The following is a 23,535-nucleotide window of genomic DNA, read 5'->3' on the forward strand; positions in this document are numbered from 1 at the left end:
CGTTACTGACGTCAAAGATTGGTCCATTTTGTTCCAAAAATGTGTTATGCAAAAGTTGACCCGCTGGTGGCGCTATAACAGGCCAATGTGAGAAGGGTGGTATCTGTTCCTTGACCTATTGGGAATGTGCTTGCAAGATTTCACGCACATTGCAGGCTGTGTTCATGATTTGAGGTGTTTTTGGCTTTGGCCACTTTATCGCTGCTTGCAGCTAGATTTATTATTATTATTTTATATTTTTTTTGTGTGCACTTCATAGGCATGTTAGATAAAGGTCCTTAGATTGCGTGTAGAATGTTTCATGCAAATTGCAAAAAAAATCCTAGAATAAAAACGGGTTTAAGCGTTTTACAAACTGCTCAAAATTATATAGCGCCCCCCTTTGGCCATTTGGGGTAAGATTGGTTTCAGTGATATTTGAACTAACCCTCTACACTATTTTGTCATGAAAATGTGACTTTGTATGTATGTTTTAGAGGCAGAAGAATAATTTGCATAAAACTGCAATATTGTTTGAATTATTTAAAAAAGCATGTTTCAATGTTAAAGAAATCCGATCTGACAGATCTTTAGATATCGGTCCAAAGTTCACGTAAAAAAAGTTTTGTGCACGTGACGCGAAAATTCCAGAATAAAAGCGGGTTTACGCGTTTTACAAACTGCTCAAAATGGCGGAAAATCGAAGGGCGGAGCTTACTTAACAACAACACAGATGTCTTCCGCTTGAGTCAAAGCACGCGTGTAACAAGTTGCATGTCTTCAAACGAAACGAGTCATGACTTATGCCTGTTTGAAGTTTGAATTTTCAGACGCTTCGTATAGCGCCCCCCTTTGGCCAATTGGAATAAAATTGGTTTCAGTGATACTTTGACTAACCCTCCACATCTTTGCCAAATGCCATGAACGTGTAACTTTGCATGTATGATTTAGAGGCCGAAGAATAATTTGCATAAAACCGCAACATATATTGAATTATTAAAAAATCATTATTTAACGTACAAACTTCTCACCACATAGCCTGTGTAGATATAGGTTCAAAGTTCATGTGAAAAAAAGTTTCGTGCACTTGACGCGAAAATCCCAGGAGGAGATAGATTTTTACTGTTTTTCATATAATTCCGAATTGTGGGAGACCTAAAGGTCAGAGGTCAAAAGTTAGAGGGTAAAAGTTGTTCGGCATGAGGAGACGCATACGTGTATACAGGTTTCATGGCTGTACCTAAAACACAGCATGAGCTATACCTGTTCAAAGATCGCACTTTCGAAGGCTTCCTACAGCGCCACCATTTGGCCGATTGCTATAGAAAATGATAGCACACTTCGCCACTGTAAACTGAACACATTGATGTTTTTATTTTCATTTTCTCACTAAGTATGTAGGAGTAGAAAGGAACCGAAAATCCCGTCTACTTACTAGATAAACAAATAAATAAATAAATAATGACAATATCTAAAGTGTGCTCGCCAGGTACTGGCGAGCCCACAATAATGAAGATAACATACGTGTGCTCGCCTTCCAGGCGAGCCCACAATTAATGGCTATAAGGTTTCAGACGGTGTCGTACTACACCCAAACGTAAATGTTTAACTGAAAAAATATCAGTTATGGCATGCAGCATATCACATTAATGAACAATTATAAGCTGAGCCACATAGTTATCAACTGCATTGAGTTTTTAACAGATTTTAGACAGCATCCTGTTTTTTTTACTGATTCTAGACAGCATTCTGCCTGTTTGACTTATGGCCTATATGAAATAGAATCCAACCACTTCCATTCCAAATTCATACCCTGGTAACACTATCCTGATCCACTCCCTCAACAATGGATCCACCCTGAAGGTCAAACACAAAGGCCATTAACTGATGCAAAGTTATCTTTATAATCCATTCAACAGTAGAATAATGATCAGATACTATAGCTATAGACAGTTATATCTATAATCCATCCAAGGACACATTTTATAGTATAATTACTCAGGATACCTTGTTCCCTGTTGTCTCAATCTGAATGGGTCAAAGAAAGGCTACTTTGTTGATTTTCTTTTACCTTGCACGTCTGGTTACATTGATTGGTATTGTGAGTTAGTTGTGTTTTGTTCAGAGCACACACCTGACAAAAGACCATTGATATTAAATATTGATGATGATAGTTACATACAATTAAGAAATTGACTTTGTTATGGTCTGACCAAAAGTTTTTGTTTTGTCAGGAGATATAGTCGGCCCTTTGGTGTTTTCATATTTTCTAATGTGGTCCCCCTTTAAAAAGGTTTGGACCCACCTGATTTAGGAGGTCTAAAATCGGCCTCAAATCTTAACTCTTTTACCGCTTTGGACGTTCCCGTTCGCCCCATTTTTCCCGGCGGCGCGATGCCAATTGTACGTTCTTTGGCTTGTTCTTTTGTACCTTGTTTTGATGTCTGTAAACTGATGAGGGGTCGCACGGGTGTGTACCGTAGACACAGCTCCCGTAAAAGTGCTCTCAAAAACCCACAGCATCAATGGAGTAACAACACTCTTCCTTGTTATTTTCTCTGGGTCTATTGCTCTTTAATAATAATAATAATAATAATAAAACTTTATTTGTATAGCACCTTTCATGACATGAAATGCAGCTCAAAGTGCTTTACAGAGCATAAAATGAAGCACACGTGCTTAACAGAGAAAAAGTAAAATAGAAATAAAAAATACATAAAAAAGAGATAAGTAAAATGATTACAATAAAGCAAGAAAAAATAAAAGCATAGAACATTGAAGAACAATTTCAGAGCCGTGCGGACGTCAATAGCAGCATAGGGATTAAAAAATTTAGCTAAAAGCAAGAGTAAAGAAATAGGTCTTGAGCTGTGCTTTAAAGCTATCCACCGAGGCTGCCTGTCTTAGGTGTAGTGGTAGTTTATTCCAAGCTGTCGGTCCATAGAAGCAGAAAGCTGCTTCACCATATTTTTTATATGTCATTGTTGGCACCTCAAGTAGGTCTGCACTAGAGGACCTGAGTGGGCGGGTTGGAACATATCTATGCAGGCAGTTATAGAGGTACGAAGGTGCCAGACCATTTAGAGCTTTATAAACAAGTAAAAGAATTTTAAAATCAATCCTAAAAACAACCGGGAGCCAGTGTAGCGACGCTAAAACTGGAGTAATATGTTCTCTTATCTTAGTTTTTGTTAAAACTCTGGCTGCTGCATTTTGAACAAGTTGTAATCTGTCAGTTGTTTTCTTTGGCAGACCAGAGAGAAGTGCGTTGCAGTAATCAAGCCGAGAGAAAACAAAAGCGTGGATCAGCGTTTTTGCATCGTTCAGCGACAGATAGGCTCTAATTCGCGCAATATTTCTAAGGTGAAAGAAGGCAATCTTCGTGACATGATTAATGTGTGTATTAAAATTTAATTCAGCATCAATGATCACCCCCAGGTTCTTAACAGAGGTGTTATTTTCTTTAGCCAGGTTACCAAGTCTATTTATTATTGATTCTCTCTGGGCAGTAGAACCTATTATGAGAACTTCTGTCTTGTCCTCATTTAGCTTGAGAAAGTTCTCACTCATCCAGCATTTTATGCTGGACACGCACGTCAGCAATGGGTCTAGAGCACAGGGGTCGTCCGTAGCCACCGAAAGGTACAACTGGGTGTCATCAGCATAGAAATGGAAATTCACACCGTGAGCGGAAATAAGTTCTCCCAGCGGCAGTATATAGAGGGAGAATAATAAAGGACCAAGAATCGAGACCTGTGGAATACCAGAGCAGATGTTGTGTTTGTTTGACTCGAAGTCAGCTAGATTAACAGAGTAGCTTCTGCCTGTCAGATAAGAGCAAAACCAGGACAGAGCTGTACCTGACAGTCCTACCCAGTGTTCGAGACGTTGTATTAGAATTGTATGGTCAATTGTGTCAAAAGCCGCCGATTGGTCCAGCAGTAGGAGAACGGACACATCTTTGTTATCAGCAGCCACCCTAAGATCATTAATAACTTTTAAAAGTGCAGTTTCTGTGCTGTGTCCTTTCCTGAAGCCGGATTGGAATTTGTTGTGCACCTTATTGTTCTGCAGAAACACATCCAATTGATGAAAGATAATTTTTTCTAGGACCTTGCCCAGAAAAGGCAAATTAGAGATGGGTCGATAATTATCCAGCACGGACGGGTCAAGGTTGGGTTTTTTGAGTAAGGGTTTAACTACAGCCGTTTTCAGTGAGTCTGGAAAGACACCTGATTGTATAGAGCTGTTTACTATTTTTAGGATATCTTCAATAACACAGTCTACAACCTCTTTAAGAAACGGCGTGGGTATTGCATCCAGCGAGCAAGAAGACGATGTCATTTGCGATATGGTTTTACGAAGTTCCTCTTCATCAATTGCACAAAATGATACTAGGCTTCCCCTAGATTTATCGATGCTTTTACACATGGCACCATTAACCGCATTTGCATTTGTGACAGTATTATTCGTAATACCAGCTCGAATGTTAACAATTTTGTTGTCAAAGAAGGATGCAAACTCATTACACTTTGCTTTAGAGGCAGGGAGTGACTGCTTGTAGGACTGGGGGGGGTTTAAAAGGCGTTCAATGGTAGAGAATAAGACCCTGTAGCGATTGAGCTGTCTTGACAGACGGCCTACCGCGGCCATTTCACATTAATTCTTGCATGAGGCTGCCCTCTACTGCTAATATAGCGAAAGTACACCTATCTAAGGAGAAAAGAAAATAATAATGATGGAAAAAAAATGAATACATCTTTGTCTATAACATCGCAAAGGTAAGGTGCTTTTGCTGGCACAAAACCCAATAAATAAATAACATCTGGCAGTAAAACTGTTAATGGGAGGAGAACGGCCCCGTGTGAGTGATTCAGATTGTAACTCTAAAGTGCGCCTGTGTTGAAAGAAGTTTAAATGGGGGCGTAACGATAAATTTTAATAGCGATTCGACACATATCACGATACATGGTTGACAATACGATACATGGACGATATTGGTTCATTCATGACGATACGATTCGATTCAATGATTTGAAATCGATATAGTAACTATTTAGCAAAGACATTAAATCTGTGTGAAAGGTGTGGATATTGCAGGTTGTTAAGGGAAACATGTATTACTAGAAAAATATTGTTCCTTCGAAACAATTGTGGGCTCGCTTCAAGCCAGAAAACAATGGCTATAAAAGCACAAAATGTCAAGATCGCAGGCAGTGCTCTCTTTGACGTTACTGACGTCAAAGTTTGTCCATTTTGTTCCAAAAATGTGTTGTGCAAAAGTTGACCCGCTGGTGGCGCTATAACAGGCCAATGTGAGAAGGTTGGTATCTGTTCCTTGACCTATTGGGAATGTGCTTGCAAGATTTCACGCACATCCCAGGCTGTGTTCATGATTTGAGGTGTTTTTGGCTTTGGACACTTTATCGCTGCTTGCAGCTATATTTATTATTATTATTTTATAATTTTTTTGTGTGCACTTCATAGGCATGTTAGATAAAGGTCCTTAGATTGCGTGTAGAATGTTTCATGCAAATTGCAAAAAAAATCCTAGAATAAAAACGGGTTTAAGCGTTTTACAAACTGCTCAAAATGATATAGCGCCCCCCTTTGGCCATTTGGGGTAAGATTGGTTTCAGTGATATTTGAACTAACCCTCTACACTATTTTGTCATGAAAATGTGACTTTGCTTGTATGTTTTAGAGGCAGAAGAATAATTTGCATAAAAATGCAATATTGTTTGAATTATTTAAAAAAGCATGTTTCAATGTTAAAGAAATCCGATCTGACAGATCTTTAGATATCGGTCCAAAGTTCATGTAAAAAAATGTTTTGTGCACGTGACGTGAAAATTCCAGAATAAAAGCGGGTTTACGCGTTTTACAAACTGCTCAAAGTGGCGGAAAATCGAAGGGCGGAGCTTACTTAACAACGACACAGATGTCTTCCGCTTGAGTCAAAGCACGCGTGTAACAAGTTGCATGTCTTCAAACGAAACGAGTCATGACTTATGCCCGTTTGAAGTTTGAATTTTCAAACGCTTCGTATAGCGCCCCCCTTTGGCCGATTGGAATAAAATTGGTTTCAGTGATACTTTGACTAACCCTCCACATCTTTGCCAAATGCCATGAACGTGTAACTTTGCATGTATGATTTAGAGACCGAAGAATAATTTGCATAAAACCGCAATATTGATTGAATTATTAAAAAATTATATTTCACTTTAAAAAAAATCTGGTTGATCAATCTCACCGTATTGGTCCAAAGTTCATGTGAAAAAAGTTTCGTGCGCGTAACAAAAAAAACCCAGGAGGAGATAGATTTTTACTGTTTTTCATATTATTCCGAATTGTGGGAGACCTAAAGGTCAGAGGTCAAAAGTCAGAGGCTAAAAGTTGTTCGGCATGAGGAGACGCATACGTGTATACAGGTTTCATGCCTGTACCTCAAACACAGCATGAGCTATACCTGTTCAAAGTTCGCACTTTCGAAGGCTTCGTGCAGCGCCACCATTTGGCCGATTGCTATAAAAAATAATAGCGCACTTCGCCACTGTAAACTGAACACATTGATGTTTTTATTTTCATTTTCTCACTAAGTATGTAGGAGTAGAAAGGAACCGAAGTTCCCGTCTACTGTCTGACTGACTGATAGATAAATAACTAGAAAAATATTGTTCCTTCGAAACAATTGTGGGCTCGCTTCAAGCCGGAAAACAATGGCTATAAAAGTACAAAATGTCAAGATCGCAGGCAGTGCTCTCTTTGACGTTACTGACGTCAATGAAATTGGTCCATTTTGTTCCAAAAATGTGTTGTGCAAAAGTTGACCCGCTGGTGGCGCTATAACAGGCCAATGTAAGAAGGGTGGTATCTGTTCCTTGACCTATTGGGAATGTGCTTGCAAGATTTCACGCACATTGCAGGCTGTGTTCATGATTTGAGGTGTTTTTGGCTTTGGCCACTTTATCGCTGCTTGCAGCTATATTCATTATTATAATTTTTTTGTGTGTGTGCACTTCATAGGCATATTAGATAAAGGTCCTTAGATTGTGTGTAGAATGTTTCATGCAAATTGCAAAAAAAAAAATCCTAACGGGTTTAAGCGTTTCACAAACTGCTCAAAATGATATAGCGCCCCCCTTTGGCCAATTGGGGTAAGATTGGTTTTAGTGATATTTGGACTAACACTCTACATCTTTGCCAAATGCCATGAACATGTTACTTTGCATGTATGATTTAGAGGCAGAAGAATAATTTGCATAAAACTGCAATATTCATTGAATTTATTTTAAAAAGCATGTTTCAATTTTAAAGAAATCCGATCTGACAGATCTTTAGATATCGGTCCAAAGTTCACGTAAAAAAAGTTTTGTGCACGTGGAGCGAAAATTCCAGAATAAAAGCGGGTTTACGCGTTTTACAAACTGCTCAATATGGCGGAAAATCGAAGGGCGGAGCTTACTTAACAACGACACAGATGTCTTCCGCTCGAGTCAAAGCACGCGTGTAACAAGTTGCATGTCTTCAAACAAAACGAGTCATGACTTATGCCCGTTTGAAGTTTGAATTTTCAAACGCTTCGTATAGCGCCCCCCTTTGGCCGATTGGAATAAAATTGGTTTCAGTGATACTTTGACTAACCCTCCACATCTTTGCCAAATGCCATGAACGTGTAACTTTGCATGTATGATTTAGAGGCCGAAGAATAATTTGCATAAAACCGCAATATAGATTGAATCATAAAAAAATTATATTTCACTTTAAAAAAAATCTGGTTGATCAATCTGACCGTATTGGTCCAAAGTTCATGTGAAAAAAGTTTCATGCGCGTAACGAGAAAATCCCAGGAGGAGATAGATTTTTACTGTTTTTCATATAATTCCGAATTGTGGGAGACCTAAAGGTCAGAGGTCAAAAGTTAGAGGGTAAAAGTTGTTCGGCATGAGGAGACGCATAAGTGTATACAGGTTTCATGGCTGTATGTATAACACAGCATGAGCTATACCTGTTCAAAGTTCGCACTTTCGAAGGCTTCCTACAGCGCCACCATTTGGCCGATTGCTATAAAAAATAATAGCGCACTTCGCCACTGTAAACTGAACACATTGATGTTTTTATTTTCATTTTCTCACTAAGTATGTAGGAGTAGAAAGGAACCGAAGTTCCCGTCTACTGTCTGACTGACTGATAGATAAATAATGACAATATCTAAAGTGTGCTCGCCTTTAGGCGAGCCCACAATGACAATATCTAAAGTGTGCTCGCCTTATAGGCGAGCCCACAATAATGACAATATCTAAAGTGTGCTCGCCTTATAGGCGAGCCCACAATAATGGCGTTTATATAAAGCATGATGTCTTAATCTTACCTTGGGAGAAAGTTCTTTCACAGTCACTCAAATCTTTCCTACACAAACTAGACTGCTCCCGAGTCCCGTTCAACGGGGGCCCCCCCACCGCAGGGCCCCCCCTTTCCAGGAGGGGGGGAAACAGTACCCTTTACCCCCCTATCGACAGCCTACATATTCCCTATACAGTACATATACAACTCAGTAAGTAAGTTGTGTCCGGGTAGCTCAGTCGGTAGAGCTTTGGACAAGATCATGGGTAGCTATGTGCTACTCATGCTACTCATGGCCAAAAATAGGATATATATCATGATTTATTGGAAGAAACCAAGCAAGTTATGTTAAATCAGACATTAAGCACCCCAAATGGAATGATCCTCTATTAAATAAAAAAAGTCGTTATTGCCTTTTGCCTGATTCGACTGAGAGAGAGAGTCATGACTCATGCATACATTATTTGACTACCAGTCGCCTACTGTATAGGCAACACTTGGCCAATCAAATTCGACTATAGAAATCTTTAGTCAGTCCTAATGTATATGAGTGAGACTCACCTGTTGTACCAGTTGAAGAGAAGCCAGTTGACTCCCTCTAGCTGATAGTCCCTGAGGCCATTACTGTTCCTGTACTCCCTCGACTGATCCCGCTTCTTCCACAGATTGGCCGGTGGACGCTCCTGTCATACACAACAATATACAGCGCTCATTTTCTTACCTTAAATGTACATTATGTACAATATGAACATTATTACAGACTGAATTCACTTTAGTATAGAGATAATTCATGTAAAATGTCAGGTAACTTAAAGTGGATAGATCGCAATTTAGATACTGTAACTCCTACAGGCTACAGGCCTTCATGATTAGTTGGCTGCCAAACTGTGGTGGTTTGAGTACAGTACCACCACATTTCTGTTAGTCCACCACTGAATCTGGGGAACCATAACACTTTCTTACGCTCAAGTTAAAGACCTTGTGAAAGAATTCCACTGAATACATTCCCATCAAAGAAAATGACACTTCATCCTGTTTTGTGGATCAGATTTCAACTAATACATTTGTTGTCTGCACAAGAGCTCTCACTACTAAGGTGAAAAACATCCTCAACGCGGTGACAACAGATCCCGAGAACAACTACAAATAATCGTTGGTTAATACAGTAACTACTTCTGAGCATATGGATGTGTGTGTGCTGAACGCCCGCCCCTTCACTTAGTAATTGAAAATGTTGAGTGAGAGAGAGAGAGAGAGAGAGAGAAAGGAGGACGTAAATACAGGTCCATATGTCAAGTAATCATATAACCCAAACTGCTTAATGTGACTTCATGTGCAACTTGGGGAATTCAACACATATTTTCCAATAACTGGGAAACAGACAAACAGCATTAGCTTGTGAATGTCACTGTCCTTTCTAACAGCTGAACGGTTGAGAAATGAGAGATGTCAAAAACACACAACACAACAAAATGTGCTTTTGTTGTGTTTGTGCCAGGAGGAAACTGGAGTGAAAGCAGCAAACAGAGGTAATTGACTTTCCACACTTCACTTCTTTTTGAAGGCTGCGTTTAGCCCACGGCAGGTGTGTGGGTGGGAGAGGCGAGATACTAGAGGTGTGATGAGGCTGGTTTATAAAAAGGTCAATAGCTGGTAAGGGAGCGGAGCAAAGCAATGCGAAAGTCTAGGCTCAGCCCAGATTTTCTTGGGATACCAGAACTAGTTTCAAGAGGAGTCCCACTGGTGTTAAGGGATTCCCATTCCCTTGTACACTCCAGTGTTTATGTACCCCAGGGAGAAACAGAGGAGTGAAAATCGACAAAAAAGGGGACTTTGCGATATGGAGTTGAAGGCAACATACAATGAAACAATAGCCCAAACTCAGATATAGTCTTTGCGCTTCCTTCCGTTTACAACTCCAATCAATGAGTGTAGACCTGATGCCTGTTATTATTAGCTACCTTCCTTTTGAAAACTGCAATCTGCTTTCTCTTTTGTAGATGAGAACACCTGGGGATGAGATTAGGATACAAGAGGATGTGTAGGGATGAACAGTTGGTGTCCTGAGGGCGGGGGAGGGTCTTGAGTTGGTGCACATTAAACGGTACGATTCTTGAAGGGGTACGAGTTAAACATTGGGGACTTGAGGTGGCACATGTCAAGCGGTAGCGGTCTTGAGGGGGTAAATACTAAACAGTTAAGGTCTTGAGGTGGTACATGTTAAGCGATAGGGGACATTCGGGTGTGTGTGTTAAACGGTTGGGGACTTGAGAGGGTAAATGGTGCATTTATATAACGCCTTTATACAAGGCGCTTTACCGTGTGCATAACATTCACCCATTCACGCAGACATTCAAACACCGACAGCGGAGGAAACCAGCTGGCCAGGGAGAGGCAGTATACAGACCAGGATTACTGCATGTTTGTTGTGAGGGTACCTACTAAGAGACATGGGGAGAACATTTTGCCAACCCCACTTAGGGTATGGGCACTGATGACACGGAGGATGGAACACACCCCCAGCACCCACAGCGCCCCCAGTGGGAATCGAAGACCTACTAGCTGTGAGGCGACAGCACTACTGACTGCGCCACCGTGCCCCCAACAGTTAGGGTCTTGAGAGGGTGAATATTAAACGGTTGGGGTCTTGAGGGTGTGTGTGTGTGTGTGTGTGTGTGTGTGTGTGTGTGTGTGTGTGTGTGTGTGTGTGTGTGTGAGTGTGTGTGTGTGTGTGTGTGTGTGTGTGTGTGTGTGTGTGTGTGTGTGTCTTACCATCCTGCGTGACTCTGCCTTGGCTGCCTGCAGCTGCTCAAACTCCTCTACCTTGCCTTGGTCCACGTCTCCCTTCAGCTCCCAGGTGCTGTCCTCGTAGGGCAGGGAGCACCACTTCACCAGGTAGTACACCACCTCCTGGAGGAGCACAGACAGCGTCCCGTTAACTCACATTACACATCACATCATAGACTCGTGCCGCAGGCCAGACTCTGGCTTTTGCAATATTAACAAGGGCTGCAAAGAAACTCCATTAGCATGACCTTGGGCTGCTCTAAGTGAAATGAGAGGAGTACGGGGGGGTTGGGGTTTAACACCCATAAAAAGCAGTAAAACATGCATGCACACGCACACAGGAAAGGTAGGTATTATTACCAACTGTAAGTAGACTCTTCTCACCTCTCCTGTGTCCTTGTCCTCACAATAGGACACCTCCAGTACCCTGTCTACCTCCACATAGTCAGGGTTGAAGGGGTCCTCTTCCATCTGAGGGATAGAGATCAAAAGAGAGAGAGGGGGGAAAGGAGTAAAGAGAGAAATCGAGGCAGGGAAGGGAAGTGAGAAAGACATTGACAAGATTATTAAGAGAGAGAGAGAGAGAGAGAGAGAGAGAGAAGAGAGCATGTGTCTAAGAATCTATAAAGCTAACTGCCCACACACCATCTGGAATCTGAGCCAAGCATCAACACACAGTACCCACTGCTCGCTCGCTCGCACACTACCTGGACAAGTATACACGATGCCCTTCAGACACTGTATTTCAGCGCCCACACACACACACACACACACACACACACACACACACACACACACACACACACACACACACACACACACACACACACACACACACACACACACACACACTGCCTTACATCTGCGAAGAAGAGGGCCCTCTGTGCTTGTTTCATCTTGAATCGTTTGATCTTCAGCTGTATCCTCTTGTCTTTTTCCAGCTGCGCCTCCGCGGCCCACTCACAGTGGAGGTAGGAGCTGAACACACACACACACACACACACACACACACACACACACACACACACACACACACACACACACACACACACACACACACACACACACACACACACACACACACAGCGTCAGGTTGGAAACAACTCCTCAAGAAACCTTCAAACATGCTTCTATGATCCACACATCTTAATGATTAGCGATTAAGGGACATCTGCAATAAACTGTTATACCATGGTACTACATGTTAGAAATGAGGTTGCTTGCCAATTGTGTATACATGCGACCTAACGGTCGCTTATCTCCCGATTAGGGAGTCTTAGTGGTAGTAATAATTTCTTTCTTGATTATGAAAGCAGAGACACAAGCAGAGATGGTTGTGGTGGGATTCTTCTGTCAAGGGCCAGAAGGGGTACATGTGAGTCCAGGGGTAGAGGTGTTAAGTGTACTTTGTGGTTTGGGTGGACCGGGCACTTATTTTTATGTTCATGCACAGCCATAAAACTGAAACAATGCGAGTGCCGCCCAGTTACAAATACAGTACATGCCTCAATCGAGGATTTTCCCAACAAATGACTGCTGATCCAGCTGTTTTTGTCATTGTATCGGACTAGCGGATGACAGGCAGAGGTCACGTGCCTTGAAGGCTCAACACTCTCTACACACTGGGAGATCCTCAGCTATATCTCCAAAACTGCATCAGACCTTTCTGCCACAGGCTGTAGATTCACTTAGTCGTGCATGTTTCCTTACAGCGGCATTTTTTATTTATATTGTGAAATGTAAATCCAGGGACTCCAGTTAACCTTCGGGCACGCTGGTGGCTCCATCCATTAAAAGCTCATGTCACGCTCAGGGTCTGTGTCACGTCACACAGCCTCTCTCCAAAGCTCTCATTCCTGTCTCTCTCTGCTCTAGTGTCTAATAATAGAAACATTAATGCAGTTACAAAATATCAAGAGAACTCACTAGTTTTTGTATTTTACAAAGAACTCCTCCACTTCAACCACCACTCCAGGGGAGACCTGTGAAGAGGGATGAAGCAGAACCAAGTACAGTATTATTGCATAAAGGTACCCCACAGGTTGTTTCAGCAATGCATTCTTATTGGTCGAAACAGGCTTTCCAAATGTGCTCAAATCACACAAAAAACACACCTCAGCTGTGCATAAATGAAATATGCCTCATCAATGTACATTATGTACAGTACATCCACCATCGATACCACTTGTTAATATCATCATTTCCATGGCAATGGAGACACCGATCTATCTAACAACATTACATTACTTTGCTAGGCTCATTGTTTTGTAATGAACTAGTACTTGCCAAACTAACTAGGTTTCACCATTAAAGGTATGATTTGGTTGAATAAGGTTTATACTGTAAAAAAAAGAAAACAAAAAGACAACAACCTTTGTTTGTAACATTTGTATAATTGCAATATCACTTTCTTTTTTATTGCACGGTTGGCATCAAGGTTGTAAGAATACCCTTGAGAGTGATATTGTAGAGCCAGCGTACAAGTACACAACTGTACAACTGTAACCCAGGATGTGATTAGTTTGTAAAAAAAAAAAAGGGAGGGCGGAGTAAATTATTTTAGAATGGAAATGTGAACGTACCTCCTTCTTGACCACACGAGAGGACATTATTTTGTCGACGACAGCAGCATCCTCCTCACTGGGATTCTCCTTAAAGACAGTAAACACCCAAACAGTTAAATAAGGTTCAAGGTAAAAAAAAAAAAATTAAATAAATGTTGTTCTATCTGAATTCCACAACCTGTTTTTAAGCTATCAGCTAATTAGACAGATAGCTTAAAGGACAAGATCCGACTAAATAACATCCTAAATGTCCTATTTATATTGATCTCAAATGACTTGCCATGTGGTCTATTTTGTAGAATTGCCCCTGTCGTCCAGTTTTCCCAGCAGACCATAGCAGCCCTCATAGCAGAGCGAGCTTTTACACTATTTGTTGCGCTTTGTCGCTTTTACATGCCTTCTTTTACAGAACCTTCAGTTTCGGGCATACCGATCATAGCGATGCACCAACCAAGAAGAGACGGCAAACGCAAAGGGAGAAGTAGCCGATCAGAGCGCTTTGCTTGGCCCAGTGGATGCGAAATTTAGATTTAAAAAACTCACTCGTTGATTCACTCGTACAACAAAATGTGTTTTACTTGAAAAAAATACTTCTCAGGTCAAATATCGATGTGCGATTAAAATGCGATTAATTGCGATTAATTATTCACAGAGCCTGTAATTAATTAGATTAAACATTTTAATCGCATCCCAGCCATAGTTTTTTGCCAATCATGGAAAATACTGTATGTGCTGTGATTGGCCAGTAGAATCACTTTGCATGCTCACCCCACAACAGGATTTATGAGACTGTGGTGGCTCGTGTGAGACACCCAAGGCATGGATGTGTTTGTAAAGACAACTAATAACACATTCATTAAGAAAAAATATGATATGAATATGATCAATATAAGTAGGAAAATTAGCCTATATGTTATTTAGTCTGGAGTTATCCTTTAAGAGTAGAAGATGTTTTTAACACTAGCTTATCAAATTCTGAAACCGCTGATCTAATAGGTGCTTGCTTGCTCAAGGGAGAAATGTAATTTTGATCTTCAGTGGTGTGGTAGTAGCACTTGTCAAATAGCACTTGTCAAATGACTCAATAGAAGAGAAGGGGAGACCGCAAACATTCAGACGCAACAGTGCCCTATTGACTTTTAGTAGTAACCAATGTTAAATATTTCACAAAGTACAAAACACAAGTTAAAACATTAGTGGCAGACTGGCAGTACTACTTGTGTGGTCTACTGGCATTGATCACAAGATATCAGTGATACAAGTTTATCAGTCTTTTGGTTCATCAGATTAGCTCCAGAGAGACACACACACACACACACACACACACACACACACACACACACACACACACACACACACACACACACACACACACACACACACACACACAAAAGCAAAAAAAAGTAGCACTGCTTCTTCAGTATTACATTCAAACATCTAAGAGGAATTATATTTGAGAATATTATGTTAACCCATGCATTTAACCCTGCAAGGCCCAGCGTTGCTTTTTGGCAACGTTTTTTAAATCATTTTTTAAGAAATGTTATAATTAGTTTTCCTGTTCTTTTTTCACATTAACATCACCATTAAATCCTATTGTTTAGTATTACAATGCCATTGGCCACGATATTTGCAAATAAATACCCCCCACAGAGACTGACATTCACACCTCCCAGAGAAGTTGAAATTCCAGCGTCTGGGTGAACAACATCTCACTTTTTAACTGAAGCTATTCCTCACTAAAACATAAGTAAAATGCATGCAATATTGCTTACAAAAACATTATAAATTTTTTAACATTACATTTTCCTGTGATTAGGACTCCTACAACACCATCTGATTTTTTTTAATTTTTTTGGGCCAGTAGAAATTAATTCGGGCCTTGCAGGGTTAAGCACACTGCAGGGTTCGTGAATTCTCAAAGGAACAATTTATCCTTGAGATCTTCTCTGCCGTCCTTGTTGTTCGTACAAAAAAGGAGAATCATGTTTTATTCAATACGCTGCAGCGTTTCTGCCAGATATCCAATTTGGAGGGAAAGAGGGCTACTTGAAACCCATTAGTCTAAATTTCAAAACTACAAATTATTTCATCCTCAAAGAACTACGATGCAAAAGCAGCGCTTAAAGTGGCAACTCTGAAATTGACCCGTCAAGTGCTCAGCTTTCAGCCAAGCAGTCATTTTGTTTGAGTAGGTGTCGATGTGTGCCAAATGGTGGATTGGCTCAAAATGTATAATTTAATATACAAAATGTAATACGAAAAGAAGAGTCAACAGTGCAGTAAAAAAAAAATGTAATTTGTACTGTACAGTATCTAGGGACAAATCATTCTCTCTAGAGAATATTGGAATGTCTGGATTGAAGAAAATAAAAACATGCTCAACAGTACAAGATCATTAAGTGATTTAGCAATTTAACAGGATGATGATATACTGAATATTTGTCATTGGATTTATAAATACTGCAATGTAATTTCTGAGTTGTATAGCGTCATGCTAGCCAAAGGCGTTATTGCTACTCACCTAGAGGTGTGCAATGGCAATGCCCTCACATTTCAATTAGATTACGATTCACCAGGTAACAATTACATTCTCATATCAGGTCTGCTCAATCCATCACCATTTTTAAGTCCCTACTTAAAACGTACCTCTTTTCTTTAGCTTTTAATTAATAACCCTTGAACCCATAGCCTATATCATTTTTTTTAATCTTTTTGAGGTACTTATGTTTCTATTTGTATTCTTGTTATGTTTTTAAACTGTTTTTATCTGTACAGCACGTTGGTCCGCTACGGTTGTGTAAAATGTGCTTTATAAATAAAGTTTGATTGATTGATTGATTGATTGATTGATTGATTGATTGATTGATAAATTCGATTCTACCGTGCATCGAAATGCATCTCGATGCATCACACCTTTCTACAGTATATTACTGCACAACATGTATATTACTGCACATATCAGTCAGATACACTGAACTTTTTTATTTATTTAGAATTATATATATGTAATAATATAATTATATTATATGCAATTTATTATTATAATAAATATAATAATGGATTATGTCACGTTGCTGCATCAAATATCAATTATGCCCGGCCAAATCGCCATGCATTGCTGATTATTTTTGACACCACTAGTACTCACCACAAACAGCTGGACAGTGGGCTCCTTGCGGGCTGCAGTGGTTGTCTTCTTGGCTTTAACCATGACTTTCACTTCCTCGTCCATCTCCTCAGAATACTTCTTCCTCTTCACCTGCCGGTTGGAACGCCTCTTCTACACACAGGGAAGAGCAGGGCTCAACGTTATTAAATAGCTTCTTTTCTTTCTGTTTTTCCACCTTTTTTCCCCCCATGACAGCCCTTTGTCATTTCAAAGAAACCCAAATGAGCTCAATGCCATTCATTAGTTTCAACCTGGCCATATTGAGATTGCTCAGCAACATTAGCTGTCAAATTGATTGATATCTTTATTAACCTGTCATCCCTGTTTCAGCTATGTCAATATACTGTATGTACTGTATAGGCAAACATTTTCAAGAATCAAGAATACTGCAACACTCTCCAGCAGCATCCACTAGCCTATCACTACAGTATGTGATGTCAGTACTATGACGTCAGTGTACTGTGTGTAGACAGACAGACGGCGGACAAACAGACATTCTGTTAATTAACAGTTAGATTTTTGCATTATCAGTGTGGAGGTAACCTCGCCTACCAGGCTTTCTGGGGGAAAGCCTGGTGTTCGTTCACAACAGGCCGTTTGGTTTCCGCCTAAAGCGCGGAAACCACTAGAAGAAGCGGCGTCGCTTTGATTTGGTTCCCCCTGTTTGTTTCCCCAATCCCTTTTAAAAAGCTCAAGTAGTCTAGTGTAGTCTTGCCAGTCACTAACAGTTGGACTAAAAGATGCATATACCAAACGAATTTTTCAAAAGCAAAACTACTCCGCATCAAGGAGTTTATTAGGTAGGCCCTAAAAGTATGCCCTTGAGCGCAGGGGAATATTTTGGGTTAAAACTGTATCCGGTATGATCTTTCCGGCAAAATTGTAGTCCTTTGAGTACTACATGACGTGTTGTGGTTTCCGCTCCAGACCGGTTACAACCCAGAAAAGTGAAGTGATCCCAGACTAGTGTGGAGAAACAAATATGGAGCTATACATAAAAAGGATTTGAGCATAAGGACAGTGTCCACAGTTTAGCGTGTTGACAGGATATATGATCAGTTGATCACACTAGTTTCTCTGATCATTATGCCATCTCTGATTACTGAGTGTTAATGAATCCTAATGAGCACTGGCAACGTGCCTTCATGTCACGTGTCATCTGCTAGCCTAATGACAGAGTCTTTAGTGGTGAAAATGGTGCCACAGATCATGGTGCATGTTCACGTTTATTTATCCAATGAGACAACAAGAAGTGTAACCGCTTGAACCCTAGCGTCCCTATTCTGGGCAAGCCATAATAATAGGCCACCATTTGCGAAAACATCAGATCCACATTGCAGTAGAGCTTGTATATCTCCTATTTCTGGCAAAGGCATTTGGTGTAGAGGGGGGAAAAAGGAGGGGGGCAAGTATAGAGCCCTGGGGGATCCTGGTCATCGAAGTATATAGAGTTTAATTGGTAAAAAAAAAAAAGCAGCGAATCATTCATTTTCCACAAGCTGTTAGGGCTGTAATAGTCTTTTGGTGGGTGTCCAACATCAAGAACCACAATCTGTTCATAAGCTTTATTCCAGCATGCAGCTTTTGTGCATTTCTCCACAGATGGTATACATTTCTCTACAAAATCAACCATGTATACCTACAGTAGTACTCCTACGACAGGTTTCTAATAATTCACTCCACACATACTCTACATAACAACCGTGCAAAATTTCCATTTAAGTATGAAAATCACAAAAGCTCCAGTCGCAGAGCCTCTCAAATCCAGCAGCTGCATGTTCCTCTGTCTATAAGCTTCCATCCGATCCTAGCCTTTATCCTACTGTCCTGTGTGATCATTGCTCACGTGGGCCCGCTGCTGTCTCCCACATCAATGCACAAGCCCCTCCTAAGTCCTAACCATAATACATAGTTAATTAGCAATAAATGCCACAGAGCTAAAGTTAATTAGGTGTATAGCAGACTATCCCCACTGGAGATACCATTTGAGAACCCCGACCAGCCTAAGTTGACCATAAGCAGATGAGAAGTGAGGGGGGAGGGGTGGAGGAGCAGGCCAGGCCCTGCTAGATGGTCTGACAACATGACAGCATCCCCTCTCTCGGTGACAGTGCATGTGTCCCTGCCGCCTGCCAAACGCCACTTTGACTTCTTCCGTGGGATCATCCCTAAATGAGTCATCAACACTGCTTTAATTAAAGCCAGGGTGCCGTTTAATGAGCCTAATTATATGCTTCCAGGCAGGCAGCAGCCAGGACAAGGAGCAGGGAGAGTGAGGCAGAGAGAGAGAGGGGGGGTTGGGGGGAGACAGAGACAGGGGAAGATGGAGAGAGTCACTCCCCGCTCTATCAGATCTGTCAATCTCAACATGGCAGATAGATCTTGTCAATTAGAGCTGGAGTGTCTGCTGGAACTGATGCTTCTTCTCACCAAAGCTGTGTTTCAATGAAAAGTACAGCTAGGGGAGTGCACGCAAGACCGCGGTGCAATGGTTTTTACACTAGAAGAACCTCCATCTCTGGACCTACAGTACCGTGTCTATCCTATCAACAGGGTAAGTGTATTCCCGATCTGCTGCTGCTGCCTTTAAGGACATGCCCACAATAGGGACGCCAGATTGAAAAAGGTTAAACATAATGTGGTACATGGACACAGTAACTGAATCAGACAGGCCGTTTTTCACACCCTACTGCTGCAGCCTACAAATCAACAGATCCATTTGAATTATTGTGTTGTTGTTTGGTTATTTGTATAGTCTGCTGGGTGTTTTATAACGGACCACAGGCTTCAGGCTTTTTTGTTTTTAATCCATTTTGGCACTTTTAATTGGTAATCCTATGCTTTAAATTGTTGCAAATAAAGTATTCTATTCTATTCTAATTACGACCATAATTACAAACTCTGACAAGAAGCGTTTATGCCCCCATCCTCACCCCTGAATCAATATCAGGATGGTGCTGTATATGTATGGCTATATGGAGAGGATTTGTTAAGAAACACAGATATTTTGAAGATGTTATGGCTTTGTTTTCAATCTGAAAGAAATATCTCCAAGAATGTTTTTTTGCAACTCAGTGTGAGGCTGTTCTTGTTGACAATTCCAGAAATATTTAGAATACCAGATTGAATTTCCCCACCGTCTAACTTATGAAACGCCTGGAAATATGGAAAATAGAACAATGAGAGCACAGCTAATGTTAGCATGACAGTGTGTGCATCTTAATGTGGGCATGTTTGTGTGTGTGTTTGAGTGTGTGTGCGTGTGTGTGTGTGTGTGTGTGCGTGTGTGTGTGTGTGTGTGTGTGTGTGTGTGTGTGTGTGTGTGTGTGTGTGTGTGTGTGTGTGTGTGTGTGTGTGTGTGTGTGTGTGTGTGTGTGTGTGTGTGTGTGCGCGCGCGCGCACGGCCTCTTGCACGCTTGATGTAGGAGTGCCCTGCATGGATCGACAGTGCTTAATGATGCTAGGGCTGTGCATTGTGACTTTTTTAAGTGAAAATAGCAGATCTACAAGCTCACAAGGCATAGCGATGCGACATATTGTGATCTTACTATTTTTGCTATTTTTTGTACGCCACCATTGTAAAATGATTTAAGATACAGGGTTAAGTGGTTTATCACATTATCAGACTAATTAATTTGTTGATTAATACAAAGATATTTGAATTGTTTCGTTTTGATTCATTGATATATAAGAAATAAATAAGAAAAAGCCTACATAAAACAAGATTAGGTCTGTTATTGGTTCTCAAAATATACAGTATTTTCTGTATATACACACTACGTCCTACCGGGGAAACTAGCCCATGTCAGGTGATTAGAAGCGGCCTGCTCACTCCTCATGCATTGAAGATGCATGAGGAGTTTCCGTGCTCATTGTGGGAGGCAACTGTCTGGCCACGCGGAGCCCTTTGCATGTGTGGGAACGACTGTAGGTGTTCGCACGGGAGACCCTTGCATGGGTGGACATGACTGTAGGTGTGCGCACGGGAGACCCTTGCATGGGTGGACATGACTGTGTAGGTGTTTGTTGATGCAATAAACGGGGCAAATCCCCAGCAGTGGCTGTCATTCAGCTCCACCATCAGAGTGGAGATAAGATGGTGTGTTTGAGATGAACCGCCCACGGCGTAACCTGCCAGTGAACCTACAGCTCTGGCTGCAGCTGGAAGGCTTCCCTCGCTCTGTCAGTAGTGTTGCCAGGTTTAGCAAGAAATAAGCAACCAGGTCTATGAAAACACATGAGCACTTTAAACCTATACACATCGTCTATTCGATGCAAGGCGTTGTGAGCTTGTAGATCAGCTATTTATAAATTTTAAATATTTTTACAATATTTTTAACAACACAAATCTGGCACAGGAACCCTGGCACAAAATGTTTTCAGATGGGGATACGTGGACAATTAGAAACCACTGGTTAACCACTGGTTTAAACAACATTAGGATACAAGCCCAAATAAGCAACTACTGTACACTGTAGAAACAAGCCCAAAAATCTCAACTTGCAACCACCAATATTTGTATGTGTGTGTGTGTGTGTGTGTGTGTGTGTGTGTGTGTGTGTGTGTGTGTGTGTGTGTGTGTGTGTGTGTGTGTGTGTGTGTGTGTGTGTGTGTGTGTGTGTGTGTGTGAAGAATCTTACAGAATCATCGTCTTTATTGGAGCGTCGAGGAGGAGGGTCGTCGTCTGACTCTGAAGACTCCGTCTTTCTCTTCTTCTTCTTCCCGATCTTGATGACGATTTTCCTGAAGTGGTGAAGGAGAGACGACAACACCGTTAATACACTGCAACTACAACATAATCTAATGGAGCTGCATCACACCTTGACCTGTCTCTCACTTGACCCAGAGAAAGCACTGCAAAGCAGAATGCCTGCAACACTCCAGATTAAACAAAAGTCTCAAGGTGCACGGCTCAACAATGTCATGAAACTAAGAAAACAGTCCACGGACGTGGTTGTCCTCAGCTTTGTGTCAAGACAACAGGAAGTGAGGTATATGACCTGACCTGACTAATAGACCATTCATTTATTTCATCAGCTAAATTTGGGGATATTTCCACTTATCGTCACTGTGGGCCAGAAACCTTTTATCTTCACATATTTCAACTTTCATACATTAATGTAGGACCTTTTTCTTTTTTTACATAGGTTTCTGCCCAACAGCTAAATTACTATTTTGTTTGAGCTCTAAATGGAAATGATACTTTATACTGTAACATTACAACCATAAACAGTACGTTCAGAATCCATGCAAACCTTCACATACAGTATTCATATTTAGCCAATCTTTGTGTCACCAAGTCAGTGTATCGTTGAGTATCAAATTTCAGGATTCAAATTCAAAACTACTTTTGATGCTTTTGTGTGACGCTGTAGTATGATCACGTAGGGCAGTAATTTATGGAGATAAGAGGTTTCTGTGCGACAGCAACGATATATTGGAGCTGAATAGTAACCTTTGAGTACTAAAAAACTGGAGAAAATAAGACTCTCTCTTCCCCTCTTCTTACCATAGAAACCGTGGAGCCTGTGCTGAATAATTTATGAGTAATAATATATAAATATTGTCCTTGTTGTGCAAGATAAATGACCTAGGGAGAGCGCGCTGTGTGCTACGCTGCCTTCACAAACCCCATTTAAAAAGGCAAGAGAATGTTTCAGCTCTAATAGTCTTGTTTTCACATAGGAAAATACACTACTGCCTCAGCCAAAGGAGCAATGTCTTTTTGTCCAACATTTGCACAAGCACCTTGCTAGTGGAACTACACCAGCATTTTGTTCTTTTGATACAATTATTGTCGCCTACTGAGAAGATTTGGTTGGAGTTATGAATATAATTCAATTCAAAGCTGTATTTTGTGTGCAATAAAATGTGCAGTTTGAGCCAGGACTTAAAACATAAATTATATATACAGTATAAAACATAAGATCATGAGCACCAAGAAGGATCATGTAAACTGAACAATGATATAGAGAACAAAAATTACCATTCTGTGTCAACAAAGTTCTTACAAGCCACATGGTACATCATTTCATACTGAGGTTAAGTTCTCTAATTGTTTCCAGTATTTAGTGCTTTATGCTATTTTAAGATCATGCTAGCGCACTATACTATACACAGTGTGTGTGCTACCATGGATCATATCTATATATGTGTGTATATACTGTACTGTACGGTATATGTATATATGTATATACTGTATACGGCACAATGTGTGTGGTGAACATGACCAACAGTTGTAATGTATGCTCCTATGATCTTATCTGAATAACATAAGGTCTTTTTTCCAAAACAGGAGTAGTTTTAGTAGTGACATGAATGAATAAATAAGACATCAGACAGGCTGGGTGGGAAAAAAGCCAGAACAGTACAGTTCTGAATGTGATGTCCCCCAATTCAAGGCCCTCTCTCCTATAGTACCAATGAATCACCTCCAAGACAGGCCCGATATGAGCTGTTGAATTGAAATACTAGGTGCGTGAGTATGTGTACTGTATACATGGGCCTGCATGTTACAACAATGTGTGTGTGTGTGTGTGTACTGCGTCCAAGTGTTCATGACAACATGACATGAAAAGGGTAAATCTCAAACACTCTATTTGTCAATTATGAAACATCTGGCGAATGTTGAAAAAAAACAAAAAGAGAACAAAAAGAGAGAATGTGTCTCACAAAGTCTAGCAATGCTGT

At 40.8% G+C, this 23,535-nt stretch overlaps 1 protein-coding gene across 4 annotated transcripts in view; it reads right to left on the reverse strand.

Annotated features, from left to right (window-relative positions):
* chd9 (chromodomain helicase DNA binding protein 9) overlaps nt 1-23,535 on the reverse strand; it is a 163,058-nt gene that overhangs the window by 65,626 nt on the left and 73,897 nt on the right. For all 4 annotated transcript variants that reach the window (XM_080729294.1, XM_080729295.1, XM_080729293.1 and 1 more), the window contains 8 exons: nt 21,486-21,588; nt 16,825-16,956; nt 13,692-13,760; nt 13,036-13,091; nt 11,970-12,087; nt 11,494-11,580; nt 11,095-11,232; nt 8,884-9,005 (listed from right to left, as the gene is read on the reverse strand). In XM_080729294.1, the coding sequence (XP_080585420.1) occupies nt 8,884-9,005; nt 11,095-11,232; nt 11,494-11,580; nt 11,970-12,087; nt 13,036-13,091; nt 13,692-13,760; nt 16,825-16,956; nt 21,486-21,588 (825 nt within the window). The remainder of the gene's footprint in view (nt 1-8,883; nt 9,006-11,094; nt 11,233-11,493; nt 11,581-11,969; nt 12,088-13,035; nt 13,092-13,691; nt 13,761-16,824; nt 16,957-21,485; nt 21,589-23,535) is intronic.

This window comes from Nannobrachium achirus (assembly GCF_963921795.1).
Source record: "Nannobrachium achirus genome assembly, chromosome: 7".
NCBI lineage: Eukaryota > Metazoa > Chordata > Actinopteri > Myctophiformes > Myctophidae > Nannobrachium > Nannobrachium achirus.